At 36.5% G+C, this 15,937-nt stretch overlaps 1 protein-coding gene across 1 annotated transcript in view; it reads left to right on the top strand.

Moving 5' to 3' along the window:
• LOC136037901 (conserved oligomeric Golgi complex subunit 6-like) overlaps nt 1–11,020 on the top strand; it is a 47,219-nt gene extending 36,199 nt beyond the window's left edge. The window contains exons 8-11 of the mRNA XM_065720756.1: nt 3,099–3,332; nt 5,653–5,814; nt 6,969–7,118; nt 10,583–11,020. Of these exons, the coding sequence (XP_065576828.1) occupies nt 3,099–3,332; nt 5,653–5,814; nt 6,969–7,118; nt 10,583–10,792 (756 nt within the window). The 3' untranslated portion in view covers nt 10,793–11,020. The remainder of the gene's footprint in view (nt 1–3,098; nt 3,333–5,652; nt 5,815–6,968; nt 7,119–10,582) is intronic.
• Nucleotides 11,021–15,937: the final 4,917 nt, after the last annotated feature.

The raw sequence follows: 15,937 nt of genomic DNA, 5'->3' as shown, positions 1-15,937 counted from the left end.
GGAAAGGCTCTCAAGTTCAGGGTTGGTCAAAAACCCTTCCCTTATTTCCGCGTGCGAGTCTTCTAAAATTTGGCTGAATATTTGGAAGGATTGCGGCTGGCCTAAGTCTGGGACTATAAGTGGTTTGCGGCTACGTTCTAAACGTTTTTTTTGCTAAAGTGTTAAGAAAACGTAAGGTTGATCTTATTGAGAAAAACGCTCATAAAATTGCAGAGAACCCTTCGAAGCTCTGGAAAAAATTTGAACGACCTTGTGAACACATTAGTGCAAATAATATTCCTGAGCCTGAGTGGATAAATTATTATAAGCATGAGTTTTCTTCTCCCGATCCTGCTCTTGAGTCAAAATTTGAAAAAGAATTAAGTGCTTGTCTGAAAAAACACGAACCTTCGACATTTATAATTAAGCCAAGTGATGTATCGTTTTATTGTAAAAAAATTAAAGAAAAGAAATTCCGCGGGAGTTGATGGAATTACTGCCAGACATTTTGATTATGCAAGTGCTCTTCTTTTTAATCATTTATCTCTACTTTTTCAAATGTCTATTGAAAACGGAGTTGTTCCTTATCAATTTACAGTTGGTCAAATAACCCCTATCCCGAAAAAAGGCAAAAAGGATTTTACTTTGTGTAATTCGTTCCGACCTATAACAGTTTCTTGTACTATTTTTAAATTGTTTGAGTCAGTTATTTTGGATGAAATTGTTTCTAAATGTTATATCCCACCCCACCAGTTTGGTTTCCAAAAAGGTATTAGCCGGGAGCGTGCCCTTTTTGCTTTAATGAATGTTCTTGCTGATGCAGAAAGAAGTAGATCCCATATTATCCTTTGTGCTTTAGATGTTGCTCGTGCTTTCGACTCTTGCATTTTTTCCCAAGTTTTATTTGAAGCGTATAAAAGAGGGGTAAATTTTTGTATAGGAAAGTGCCTTCTGTATATGTACCATCATCTTAAGGCGAAGTTAAAGGGGGGATCTTCCCTTTTTGATATTTTGAAAAGAGTCCGTCAAGGTGGCCTTACCTCACCTTCTTTATTTAATAACTCTGTTTTAAATGCCCAAAATTCTGTTAATTTTAGTTGTATTCACCGTGGATTTAACTTGTTTTTAATAACTTTTGCAGATGACGTTTTGAATCTAAGCCGTACTTTTAGTGGATGTGAAAACGCGTTTAATCAGCTTTACAATGAATATAAAAATATTGGGCTTTCTTTCAATGTTGAAAAAACTGCTGCTGTAGCTTTCAATTTTAAAGAGACAAATGGCCCTATTTTTTTTATCATTAGCTAATGTTCAAGTTCCCCTTTCTCAAAAATTAGTTTACCTTGGAATGCCTATTGGAAAAAATATGAAAGAAACTGTGAAATTATCCCTTGAAAATTTGAAGAAAAAACTGAGAATTGCTTATGCTTGTTGCGAAAATTTATAATAGCCTAGTTGTACCTCATCTCCTTTCTCTTTGTCCGGTTTGGCAGTTTTTTAGTGAACCTCAGAAACTATCTGTTCGTAGAGTATATTTTCGTTATGCTAAATTCCTTCTCAGTTACCCTCCTTGGACTAGAAATAGTTACTTAATGAACAAATTCCGCCTAGTTTCTCCTACATCTATTATTGATAAAAGGCTTCATGATTTTCGTTCTTCTATGTCGATAGTGTCTCACCCATGGTCAACATTACTCATTTAATTGTTTGTTTGTGTTGATTTGTATTTATTTGTAGCTTTTTTTTTCTCTTATTACTCCATCTTAAGGGCGTTCCGCCCTCTTTTTTGTAGATGGATTATAAATAAATAAATTGATTGATTGATTGATTATTGAGAAATATTAAGACTTAAAAACTTTAGCTAGTCCTTGATATTCAAATATAACTGCCATAGAAATAGAAAATACAGCACGTTTAGTCCTCAGATTTAGGACTAAAACTGATGAGCAAGCGTTTGATTCAGCTGATAGAAATGCTTTAGCGAAGGCCTTATCCCTTTATGGTATACCAGACAAATACATTAAAGTGATCAGTGCTATGTACGAGAATAACACTGCTGACGTTAAGCTAGGAAATGAGGTTAGTAGCTGGTTTCGTAATAAACAAGGAGTTAATCATAATTGTGTTCTACCCCCACTTATATGGATCATTTTGATGGACTTGGTATTAAGCAGCTCAAGAAAGGCAATGAGAGAACACGGAATCAAATGGAGAAGAAAAACTTGCCTGAACTTAGATTATGCTGATGGTTTATGTATCCTAAATGAAAGTGCGAGAAAAATGAATGAACTTTTAGAGATTTTGCCTGTTCAGGGTGCTAGAATAGGTTGGAAAATTATGTTAAGAAGACTAAGTCGCTAAGACTAGGAATAAGTGATGATGACAAGGTGATGTTGGGTAGCGAAAATTTCGGTCAAGTTCATAGTTTCACTTACCTTGGCAGTATTTTTAGCAAAGACAATGGGTACAGTGAAGATATTAAAAGTAGAATAGCCAATGCTCAAGATGTTTTTCCACAGTTAAAAAAGTTTGGAAGATTATGAAGATAAACTTGCGAACCAATATTAGAATATTGGAAGCTACAGTAATGACAGTGGTCAAACATAGTCCTAAAGCATGGGTGCTCCGAAAAACGGAGGAAGATTTGGTAGATGTTTTCCAGAAAAATTGTCTAGTGATTGTTGTGGGTAACCGACTGACTGGTCACACTTCAAACAGTAGACTGTACGAAAAGTGTGGTTCAATCCCGCTTTCTAGGGAGAGAAAGGTTTCAATGGTAGGGTACGTTCTGCGGATCAAGGATGACAGATTGTCCAAGATTTTCCTTTTTGGCCAACCGTCTAGGGCTAAACGGAAAGTAGTTCGTCCTCGGTTGAAGTGGGGGATGTCGTAAGGAAAGACTTAAGGGAAATGGGGACTTCCTGGAAAGGTGCAAAGAGGGAGGCTTTGAATAGGTTATGATGGAGGACGAGTGTGCGTAGCTGTGTTGGCCTTAGGCAGCTTGGTACTGAGGTGACTTGTTAGTACCGTAGTAGTAGTATCTTACTAATTTCGGCTCATATTTTTTTTTTTTTTGTCAAACAAAGTTTACCTTTATAAAGCATTTTTTTTTCATCTAGATCTTACCAAAAGCATGTTCATTTCTGGTTGCAATGGATAACTTTTGCAGTTCTTGCTTATTGCGCATTGGTGAACAGTTGAATTTATATGGATCCCAGATCAGTAGTTTTCTAAGAGTTCCACCGAGCGATTTGAGTGCTCCTCCAGAATACATGTTGTTTCTCTCTTCCTTTTCTTCTGTACTGTGGTCGTTGAGTGCATCGGAACAAGTACCTGATGACGAACTTCGCAAGGTAAGTTTTAAGAAAGACTTGAAAATGTTCTAGTCTTATATGAAAAGTCATGAAAATGGAAAGCCAGATTGTCAAAGGTCGTCCTTTTCGGCCACTCATCTTTCTTACGATCGTAAGAAAGGATTTGAAGAAACTAGGAACTTCCTGGAAGGGGGTAAAAAGGGAAGCTTTATTTTATCTTATTTTGATCGTATGCCAATGCTGGAAATAATGTAAAATAATAATACTACGAAAATAGAAAGCCTGGAAGCGAATCTAGGAGATAGAAAAGGCAAGAAAAAATCAGGAATGCCAATATTGTTTCCAAATTGAATTGACGGATTTGCAATTGGTAAATTGGCATTATTCCTATTCACTATTTAGTAATAAAGAAATATTGACGGATAATGAGTTATCAAAAATTCGTGAACCGTGAGATAATTGTGAATTCTGTCCCTCAAAAGATACAAGGTCTATTCTACGTTTTTTTTTTTTTTTTTTTTTTTTTTGAGTTGGTTCTTCATTCTAGGGGGTTTTGTGCAAGCTTAAGCTAGTGCGTCTATTCAAGATAATTGACGATGCACAGAACAAAAAGGAACAAATAAAAAGGAATTGACGTATACCAGTTATAACTAACGTGAATTTCATAGGATGAGCATGAATCTCCGTGTATCTAAAAAATAAAACCTAAATTAATAGAACATCTCTTTCTTTAGAGCCTGATTGACAAATATAACCCTATCAATTGATTTGAGGATTACTCTGTGAATGAAATATTATCTAAAGCGAAATTTTTGATGGTTAAGCCTTGAAATCTTCCAAGTTACTGTAGCTGTCTTTGAGTAATTACGTTCTTATAAAGTATTAGATCGGGTTTTATGATATTAAAATAAATAAACAAAATTTAAAAAAAAAATAAGATACACAAATGAAAAAGGGGGAAAAACTATATTAAAAGTTGATCAGAATCGTATTGAGGATAGAAACCTTTTGGGGAAAATAGCAACATTTACGTTTATAAAAATAAAAGTGTCATGTCACAATATAAGAATCAAAAGAAACAGACTTTTAAAGAAACGACTTTTTTTATTAGTATTTAAATATAATTATATATGTGGGATTAATTTTTCCTTACTTGCCATGAAATCTATCTTTACCGTTTTGTGTTGCTGAGTCTTAGTTTTCACTATTAGGGCGTTTTTTTATTTTATCACCAAAGAACATTTATTTTGTTGTATTTGACTTTTAGCACAAAAATAAAATAATTTGAAACAATCTAGGCATTCAGAACTGCAAGTGCAGAATTCAAGTATGAGCGGCTGTAATCTAAAGCTATAAGATAAATCAAAACTTCGTAATTGGTGCACAAGGGATCTATTGGGGGGCACATACTACGGATTAGTGATGGAAGGCTACCTCGCAGTTTACGGTGCTGGATGCCTCCTGGTCTTCACAAGTCAGGGAGACCACAAATAACTTAGGACAGGATCCTAGAGAGGGAGGTGAAGTTGGTGAGGGCTTCAATAGAAAACCCTTGGTCGACATCTCAGGACGTCCCTCATCATACCTCCCTCATCTCGATATGTTGGTACTGTGTTTTGTGCCTCTAAGCGTAGGAGGAACTAAGTAAGCGTCTGTAAAAACTCCTATAAATGTTTCCCTTGATATTTCATCTTATCAGGAAATGAAAGGGGTAAGTGTGTTCTTCTTGAATACAACATGAATCTGTTAAGATTTTACAGAGAACTTACTGGAACTTTTACAGGTCAAATTCCATGTCGAATAACTCCCTGCACAGCTAATCATTTAAAAATATAGGCTGGTAGGTATGAGCATGAAAGAGATGATGATAACAATATGCTATACATGATTTTAAGAAAAAGAAGAGAAGAGGTCTGATCAAGTTGATCGTTTCATCGAAAGGTCCTGAATCCCGTAGAATCCTAGCGTAAATTATTAGCCTGATTCCCCGCTAAGAAAAGGTGTTAAGGTTTAATGCATCGAAAAACTCAGGGAATATATGGTACAATTTTCTGACCTTTGATATTTCATGATCCTTGGACGCAAAAACTGACTACGTCTCTGAATCCTCCACTGAAACTAAAATTTTGGCACCACTTAAAAATAATTTTTTCTCTTATAGTGAATAATAGCTAACTTATAATAAGGGAAATACCCTTCAGACATTGAGTACACTTTTTTTTTTTTTTTTTTTTTTTTTTTTTTTTTTAGACAACCAAGTCCATACTAAGGATAGTGAAAATAGCTAAAACTAACAGTAGATTTTAAAGCCGGCCAAACATCTTCGGTTTCTAGTTATCCCATCTGTTTTTTTTTTCAGATTTCTTATTCAGCAATAGAGCCGATTCTGTCGATAGTAAGTGAGCCTTTTGAAGCTTTAAGCCGAATGGACGACGCCATTTATTCTATAAATCTGTTAGAGCCCCTACTCAAGAAAACAGTATTGTATGGATCCCTTGAAGAAAAGACGAGATCCCTTGAGGTATGTATGAAAGATTAAATTTAACGAGAACCAACATCCTATAACTTGGACTTCATAATAAAACACTGAGTAATAAATTGTTGCTAGTTTTCTGGCAAAAATGATTTTTTTCAAAAAAAAGGATAAGCTAGACAAGAGAAGCTTACACGGGGTGGGATATTGTAGGCCAGCCTCCCTCCCCCTCTGAAATCCTAAACTTTCTTGAATTTCTTAGCATTTGTAATTCAAATTTGTATATAAACTTTGTTTTTATTTTTGTCCCCCCCCCCTTCCCTTGATTTTTTTTATTGCTCTCTATGACAAAAAAAAACTTGTGCACGTGCCTGCTAGGCAACACCAGATTGAATGTTTGCTTTAATGTAACAGAAACAGAGTGATTTTGTTTTATAAACGAAATAGGAAGGAAAATTGGCTATTGGGGCCCGAAAATTGAGATTTTCATTGATCATACGGTGATAGTAATCTGCAATCCTTGAAAAAAATTTAATTTTTCAGCAGGAAAGGTCGATTTTTTATATACCAGATCATTGGAAAAGTATACAAAGCAAAAGTAGGCGATAAATGGATTAAAACTGTTAATGCCGTAACACTTGGCGTTTTTCCGATCGGATTTCTTGCCGCTGCCACTCTAAAATAATGTGAAATTTACACACTGGGCTGATTGATGACGCAACACAGAACCGGTCGACATGTTCTGTATCTGAAACAATTGATGTCTAATAATCCTTAGCTACGGGTGAGCTTAGAAACCTCCTCTTTTGAGCTTAGATAAATGCCCAATAATCAGCCTGGCCTTAGACATTATCTCTGTGTATTTTTTTGTTGCATTTATTCATTCATGACTAGACCCGTTTCTCGGCGGGTTTTTTTGTTGTTTTTATGTGTTTTTGGGTTATGGTCTTATGGGTTAAACGAACCCTGGCCCGCACATCTCCAGTTGAAGATGAATCTGTTGGTTAAACTTTTTTTTTGTCCGGTCTTTTATTATTTTGTTTAGAACAAGAAAATAATTTTGTGTCCTCTAGTAGCGTAATGGGACTGATTTTTGCTTGGTAACACGAGGTCGGGAGTTTGCAAGGAAATTTTGCGGAATAGTCCCCATAAAGATCTAAAGGAGAAAATAATTTTTCTCTTTGACCGTAACTTATTTCTAGGCCCAGATCACGCGTCATATTGCAACTGTAAGTGCTGTCTACACAACTGAGCTTTTACAAGTTTTTGGGCTTGCTGGCTTCTTGCCTGCCCTCTCTAGCCCTGATTCGAACGAAAAAAGGTTTGACAAGTCATCGCTGACGCAGCTATCTGTAAGTATAAGTCACTCCTTATTTTTAATGTTTGTGGGAAAATTTCTAAGCACGACTATCTGAGTGTTGTTTCTATAAAAACTTGCCTAGGAATTGAGTATAGTCTCTTGTTATTATAAAGATTTACTGCGTAACTTCATCAAAAACTTACAAATAAAACTTTTTGCTGGACTCAGAAAAATGAAAAGTTTATTCAGTGATCATGATTTGTTCATTCAATTAAGAAAAGATTTTGATTTCACCAAAGAGTTTGCATTTTTCTTAGCTCGGTATTTCAATCTTACCAGTGGAGTAATTTCGAAAAAATCCTGAGGGGGGAGGAGGCAAAGTCGGAGCCAATTTTCTCAGATCAAGTGAATACGACGGTGAAAAATGAAAAACTTACTATATAGTACCATAAGGGCAAAGATATACTAAAGAAAATTGACCTGTTTCTCTGGATCTTAGTTAGCAAGCTTATCTAAGTTTTGGCAATATTTATTGCAGAAACTAAATTTAGCGGCAAACTGAATTCTGGAGAGGGCAGTTGCCCCCTTCCCCATAGCAAATTACGCCCCGGGATTTAACTCCCCCTCTTTGTTCTATTCACAAAAGCTCTACAGTTACATATGTTTGTCAATTCAACTATCATCAGCAGGGAGACACTTGATCAAATCCAGTCTGCTACGAACCTTGGCCATTCAGCTATCATTCTTTTCACTCCCAAGGGGCACTGACGGTTACCCCAAAGATTGGAGAGTGGGAACTACATTGAAAGTCTTCAATAGTGGAAAAGTAAAATAATGCGGCAACTTTGGAGGTATCAATTTTTCCTTTATCCCGATGGAGCTCTTCCTGTCTAAAATACTAGAATGACTTCAAACTGTTCTTGATCCCTGCTTGCATAAAGAGTAGCATGGATCTCAGTCAAAATGTTCCTCCGCAAAAGCTATCTTTATTCCAAACATCATGCTGAAGTAATCCAATGAATGGAAATAACGCTTACAGATACTCTTCGTGGACTTTGAAAATAGTTTGATTCAGTGGATTGTCAAACATTGAGTTTGGGCTTGTAGCTCTACGGGATTCTGGTGAAGCTAGTTCGTCTTATAGTTCCCATGCATGGAGAGAGGAATACTGTGTTGAAATCCCTGATTGGCACCACACGCTATTTAAATGTAATGAAGGGTGTCAGGCAAGGGTGTGTTCTGTCAGCTCTTTTCTTTTTCCAAGTCATAAATTATATGTTTAGACAGATAAAAAGACATGGAATCTGAACTGCAGCAAAGCGTCTTCAGAATATCGATTTCTTCAACGATGTTGGGCTCATAGAATCTGACAAGTAGAAGCTTTAAAAATTACTAACCGAAGTTATAAAGAAAGATTATATTAAACATTAACCCCCCCCCCCAAGACTAAAGCCGTGATAAATAGAAGTTCGCCCATAGAAATTGAACTAGGAGATGAAGACATTGAGGAGGTAATGGACTTTAATAATTGGACTTAAATAACATGACTCTAAAAGAGAACTTCTTGCCAGAACACCCTAGCCATCCGTGCATTTCAGAGGCTTCTACCAGTCCGGAAATTCGCTGTTCACTCGCAGAAGCTGAAACTCAGGGTGCTCAAGAGCAATGTTTTGTCAGTCCAGAGCTACTTATGCAATGCCTAAATTTACACTACAGAACAAGAAAGACTAAATACCCTCGCCGAATCCTAAGATTCAGCTGGAGAAATCATGTCAACAAACCCGAGACTCGTCCCCCTATAGGCTAGCCAGACGTCGCCACCGTTTATATACAACAAAGATGGTGGTTCCTTGGACATGCCCTTCGCATTCCACATCGTAGATTTCTGAAAATGCTCTTCTACTGGCAACCGGAAGGCACTGATTACCGAGGAAGACCAAAGACTATGTTTCGTAGGACGTATGACAGTGACAGGAGAGCCCTTCAAACGAGTCAAATCCTAGATTAGGAGGAGATTTGCGAACCGGCCCACTTCAGGGAAGGTTTAAGGCTGCTTTATTGACGCCCTGTGTATCTCTGGAGGAACTGAGGTAAGGCCTAAAGCAAGGGGCGACCCGGGTCAATAGTAATCGAAATTCTAAAAAACGGAATTTTGATACCAATTGATATATCAAAAGAATTGGACAACTCTTCATTTCTGTGCTTGTTTTATGATTCTTTTAGTGGCTCTTTTCCAAAATATCTGGTAGCAAAAGATTCAACATTTGGTATTTAAAAAAGAGAGAAAAGGGTTAAATGAATGTTTCTTCGAGCTTAGATGGTCAACTCTCGAATAATTCTGGTTCCTAAAATCAGGATTTTACCTTTAAGGAAAATGCAAAATAAATCTAACTATTAAATTTTTTTAGTTTTAAGAAGACTCAAAGCTGAATCCTGTAACTTGTTAGTTGAACTAAATATCATAAATTTTATTTTCAATAATCAACATATCTTCAAATGAAATTACTGAAAACGCTAAAATTCCAATGTGCAGGTTTTCTCTTACGGTTTAGGCACCTCATTCAATTTTCTACGTTTGTAAAGTCCAGTAAAAGTATCAGTAATGAATCTGTAACTCAAATTAGGTTCTAGACAGAGTAGTTTTACAAGGCCATCGTTCTACCCTTATAGTGAATTTAAAATGAATTTTGACACTTTTTCTGTTTGATAGCTCAAATTTACAGGAATAGAGCTTCAGGCCTAAATTAGCAACTGGGCCAGTAGGTTTGAATCCTTGCAGAATTTTTCAGGTCATGCAAAAATGGTAAGAAAAGTCTAAGACTTAAAGAAAACCCTCTGTAACCCTATCAGGTTGTAGACATATTTTGATATTTACAGTAATTACGACAACTTTCTAAAATAGTAGATTGCTGTTCTTCTATATTCTTTCCAAAGTTGCTACAATTGGTTAAATTTTTGCCCTAAAAAGGGGATTTGGGCAAATTTTAATTTTTGTTAATATGGTATGGCTAGCGCTAAGGCAGCGTGGTGTTACCAAGTTAAGTTAAAAGCACATAAAGGTAATACCATGCTGCCTTTAGCGCTAGCCAAACTGTTTACTGCAGTTTACCAAACTGTACCAGAGGTAATCAAAAGGAGGACCTTATCTTTGACCCATTTTGTTTTAAAAGTAAAGCAGCTGCCTGAGTCCTGGTTAGGACAAGAACAAGTCGATCAGTGAGGGAAGTGCTCACTAATAAGGATCTAATTATAATACTGTTAACACTTTTTAACGTGCTCCTATATTGTGTATGACGTTAGTGTAAACACCAAACTGCCTTTGGCACTAATATTTTGTATACCTATTTGGGTCGTTTTAAGCTACCGCAATTCTTTTCAATGGACAATGTTCTTTGAGTCACTCGTCGAATAAATTTTAAATACAGAGTCATAGAATTTCATTGAACATATATTAGGCTGAAGTTTTTTTTCTTCTTTTCAATCTTTTGAACTTATTATAATGTCTTTTCTTTTAAGGAGAGGCTCGTTGATGCTAGTATATTTTCTGGATCTCCTGAAATAACAAATCTGAAGTTACTGCCCCCTTCAAAAAAAGAGGTGATCAAAACATCAGTGAACGCTGTATCGTCTATTTATTTGCAATTATACGAGGCAGTCAAAAGTAGTGAAACCTTGAAGATAACGCCTGAAAAATTTAGTGAATTGTTGCTAAGCGTTATTCCTTGAACTCATCTGCCAGTGGAACAATGACGACAAGACGGGGGGGGTGATAGCCTATCTTTAATAAATGTTAACTTTTTCTTAGTTTATTAACTCTTTACTTCTTTGAATGGATACAAAGGGAAGATGGTTGAATATAAACGAACAATTTTATTACCGGAAGTGATGCACTATCAAGGTTCCTTTTTACTTAGTAGTTGTCAGGATTGAGGCAAATGTAATATCTTTGAAAAATCTTGTAAATCCCACTTCATCATATATTGTCACCGCTGATTTGAAGTAAAGTTTGACCGTTACTTTGAACACCATCTCGTTCCGGAAGTGCTACCCTCTATGCTTTTTTTCCAATAAGGAAATATAGATGTCATTCGGTGCTAATTCGGGACTATGGGATAAGTATGTGAAAACAGAACATTTACCCCCGATTTCTCTATGGTTCCTTATTAATGACATAGTCAAGGGTGCAAATCATACAAATATTTACAACAGCAGAGTAGCTAGGGACACTCTTTCAAAGTTGACGACAAATGACATTATAGATGATAAAAAAAAAATCTGAGAAACATGCTTTTTTAGTACGTATGTAAATAAAAGCTTATTTTGTTTTGAAAAAAAGCTTGCTTTGTTTTGAAAAAAAGGGGGACATTAATTTTGTGGTTTGGGATTTTACATCTGAATTGGATTTACTTTATTTCTACAATCTTTTATTATAGTGGCTTTGACTTATTGTTCAAGGTAGGTTCAACTTATTTGAACCTTATTTGTTCATTGTCAACTTGTTTGTTCAACAATACCTTTGTAGGTATTGTTCAACTTATTTGAGTTCCTTATTGTTCAAGGTAGGGGACTGAATACTTCCGTTCAAAGGTGTTTTTTAAGGTGAATAAGTCTCCCAGCCACTCTACTGCGGTACAGTTAATAAAATCCCACATAAGTTTTGCATTTCTATTCTTCTCCAATCTCTACAGTCAATTTCTTTGTTATGCTAATGACAAAGTCAATAATGGTTTAGCTATTAAGAGTTACCGCACTATAGTCGCTAGAAGACTCTCATTCAACCTTGAAAAATTTAAATTCAAGCCACAATGCGGTAAGAAAATGTAAATCCTGTTGAGATACAAAATCCCAAACTACAAAAGGCAAATCGACAATTTTTCTTTCTTTTTTATGGTACTTGGTATTAACCAAGTGACATATAGCAATCGCAAATTCTGTCGGTCCCGGTTTTGCTACTTTAGGCACTTCCAGGTAAGCTAGGACGATGAAATTTGGCAAGCGTATCAGGGACCAGACCAGATTAAATTAGAAATAGTCTTTTTCCTGATTTGACCATCTGGGGAGGAAGTGGGGGGCCCGTTAATTCGGAAAAATTAGAAAAAATGAGGTATTTTTAACTTACGAACGGGTAATCGGAGCTCAATGAAATTTGATATTTAGAAGGATATCGTGTCTCAGAGCTCTTATTTTAAATCCCGACCAGATCTGGTGACATCGATGGGGGGGGGGAATTGGGAGGGGGAACATAAAACTTGGAAAACACTTAAGAGAGGAGGGATCGGGATGAAACTTGGTGGGGAAAATAAGCACAAGTCCTAGATACATGATTGACATCGAACGGATCCGCTCTCTTTGTGGTAGTTGGGGGGGGGGGGTGTTAATTCTGAAAAAATTAGGTATTTTTAACTTACGAACGGGTGATCGGATCTCAATGAAATTTGATATTTAGAAGGATATCGTGTCTCAAAGCTCTTTTTTTAAGTCCCGACCGGATCTGGTGAGAATGTGGGGGGAGTTTGGGGTGAGGGAACCTAAAATCATGGAAAACGCTTAGATTGGAGGGATCGGGATGAAACTTGGTGGGAAAAATAAGCAGAAGTCTTAGATATTTGATTTACATAATTGGAACGGATCCGCTCTATTGGGGGGGGGGGAGTTAATTCTGAAAAATTAGAAAGAATTACGTATTTTTAACTTACGAAGGAGTGATAGGATCTTCATGAAACTTCATATTTAGAAGAACCTCGTGACTCAGATCTTTTATTTTAAATCTCAACCAGATCAGGCGTAATTGGGGGGGGGGAGTTGAGGGGAACCGGAAATCTTAGAAAATACTTAAAGCGGTGAGATCAGGATGAAACTGGATGGGAAGAATAAAAACCTGTCTAAGACACGTGACTGACATAATCGGACGGGATCTGCTCTCTTTGGTGGATTGGGGGGGGTAATTTTGAAAATTGAGGTATTTATAACTTACGTAAGGGTGACCAGATCTTAATGAAATTTGATATTTAGAAGGGTCTTGCGCTTTAAAGCTCTAATTTTAAATTCAGACCAGATCCTGTGACATTGGGGGGACTTGGAGGGGAAAACCGGAATTCTTGGAAAACGTGAAAATTGGGGTATTTTTATTTTACGAATAGGTGATCGGATCTTAATGAAATTTGATATTTAGAAGGAATCCATGTCTCAGAGCTCTTATTTCAAATCCCGACCAGATCTTTTGACACTGGGGGGAGTTGGAGGGGGGAATTTTGGAAAACACTTTGAGTGGAGGAATCGGGCTGAAGCTTGGTGGATAGAATAAGCAAATGTCCTTGATACGTGATTAACGGAACCGTACTGGATTCGCTCTCTTTGGGGGAAGGGGTTACGTGATTTGGCGAGTTTAGTGCTTCTGGACGTGCTAGGACGATGAAAATTGGTAGGCGTGTCAGGGAGCTGCACAAATTGACTTGATAAAGTCGTTTTCCCAGATTCGACCATTTGGGGGGCTAAAGTGAGAGGGAAAATTAGGTATTTATAACATACGAGTGGGTGATCGGATATTAATGAATTTTGATATTTAGGAGGACATCGTGACTCAGAGTTTTATTTTAAATCCTGACCGGCATTAAGCCTCTTATTTTCCTTTTAAATCAATCTATTGATTCATAGAATGTTGCTAGAGCTCATACCATATGATCTCTTGGCTCTTAGCTCTTCTTGCCTCGTCACAACTGCCACATGAGCTCTTAGCTCTTGTTAACAATAATGAAACCGCTTTCTATCCAAATTTAACTGAACTATGCAGCCCAGAAAAACAAGAAATCATCTTGCTACCAATAAAAATTGAAATTTATGATGGGCAGAAATGAAAGCGCGAATCAGTCATAACATAAAAGTTGTCTCTGAATTATTACTTTAGGTGATTTTAAAGCAAATAGCTTGATATTTATGCTTAAATAAACTAACCATTCTCTATACATTCTCCCTGCTTTTAAATAGAGCCTTTTTTCAATGGCAGTGTCAAAGTTAATCTTTTTTAGTCTAACACCTTCGTGAAAATCTACTTCGATGTCATCAATCCTAATTTTCTTTTGCTATCGGTTCTTTTTCCTTGGCCATTCGGTTCAATATTGCCTGTTGTAAGTCCTCTTATTATTTATAGTTTTGAATAACTTCTCTTACAGAGCTTTTCGTTGGCCAGAATTGTTACTCTGTGATAGAAAATGCCAGTTTATCGGACGTAATCTCTTTAGTGACTTCACAAAGGAGAAAGAACTTTTACTTTCAGTTCAAATCACCCCCTCATCATTATCCACGACCCCTGCTTCGCTACGCTCACTCCTAGGGAAAAAAGGCAAGAAAAGAAGGAGACAGGGGGGGTATTTTAACCATGGTAACATGCAATAATCCTTAGCTTTCAAAATGGAAAACTATTAGCCACTAGTTGAGGGTTTTGAACCATGGAAAATTGGTTGTCTATCTCAGAATTTGCATTCTCCGCAAATTTGGTCCTATTGGAGTATAAGTGGTTTTACGGCAGAACACGACACTTTGCTGTGGTGCGATGTACTTTTTTGCTTATAAAAGTTACGAGTTATTTTCATTTCCGTAAAAAATAAGCCTTATCCTACTATTCTACGACCACTCGGTCGATACACATTATACTTGGAGAAGAACAAAACGAAAAAAAATGAGATGCATCTGTTAAAACGCAAAACCCAGGTAAAAATGTGATTTTCCTTATTGCTCAAGGTAGGGGACTGAATACTTCCGTTCAAAAGTAGTTTTTTTTCAAGGACATTATATTTGAGGCTCTCTTTTGACATTCTCAAAATGTTCTTCTTGTAATTATAAATTATTGTTTGGTTGAATCTTAATGACAATTATTATTTCCAAGAACACGCTACATGAAACACCTTTGTCACTAGGTTGTTTCTTCTTTTCTTCGTCATTGCCTTTCTACACCAAAACCCTCTTTGTTTTATTTGGCCTATGCAATTTTGTAGAAAAAATTAGCCCGAATTTAATTCGAAAGCCCTAACCATACAATCCAACCCTGTACGTAATTGGAGGCAATTGGCCTGTGTTAAGACTCAAACTTGACCATGTTATTGGAAAACGTGTCTAAGGAAATTGGAAACGTTTCGCCTTATTTCTGGCATCGATATTTACTCTGAAGCTTAATTTTGAACAGAGGTATCATGCATCAGGAGAGCTACTTACAAAGAAACAAGCCTTATAGAGAGGCAGTCAAGGCTCAGATATCAGGATATTAAATTTCAATAAAACTACCAATCTCAAATAATCATTGTGAGAACTTGACGCAGGTCGCTTTAAAAAATAATGCTTATATTACCCTCCCCCCCACCTTTATCTGCTAGTAGCAGATTAAGGTGGTATGTGTCACCCTATTCCTCCTCCCCCCTCTCCAAAAATAAATCTCTAATTTTTTTACGATTTCTATATCTTTCGCAAGATCTCAAAGTCCTCCCCAACGATGAATCTCTTTAGATTTACATGTCTTACAGGTGTAAATACTACTGTTACTACTAACAATTTATTAAATCAGCAAGTCACCATTGAATTAAAGTTGGCATTTGAACTTATGAGACCCCATTTATACTTATGTGCCGAAATGCGAATTAAAACGTGCTCCTCTGATTGCTGGGTTTTAGGGCTAGTCTTTATAGGGTTTTTGAGTAAAGAAGGTCTTAATCTTTTTTCTTAATTATGAGTCAGCGTTCCGTTTTCATCTATAATTAAGTCATTTCCTCCTTTTTTCTTATCTCTTTTTTAATTTATTAGCGACAATAAGAAAATAGTTTATGATAACAGTGCAAAAGCGTTCACTAACGTCCACATTTCTAAACAGCAATTTAGATGAAT

This window comes from Artemia franciscana, chromosome 17 (assembly GCF_032884065.1).
Source record: "Artemia franciscana chromosome 17, ASM3288406v1, whole genome shotgun sequence".
NCBI lineage: Eukaryota > Metazoa > Arthropoda > Branchiopoda > Anostraca > Artemiidae > Artemia > Artemia franciscana.
This window is presented reverse-complemented; position numbering and strand designations above follow the sequence as displayed.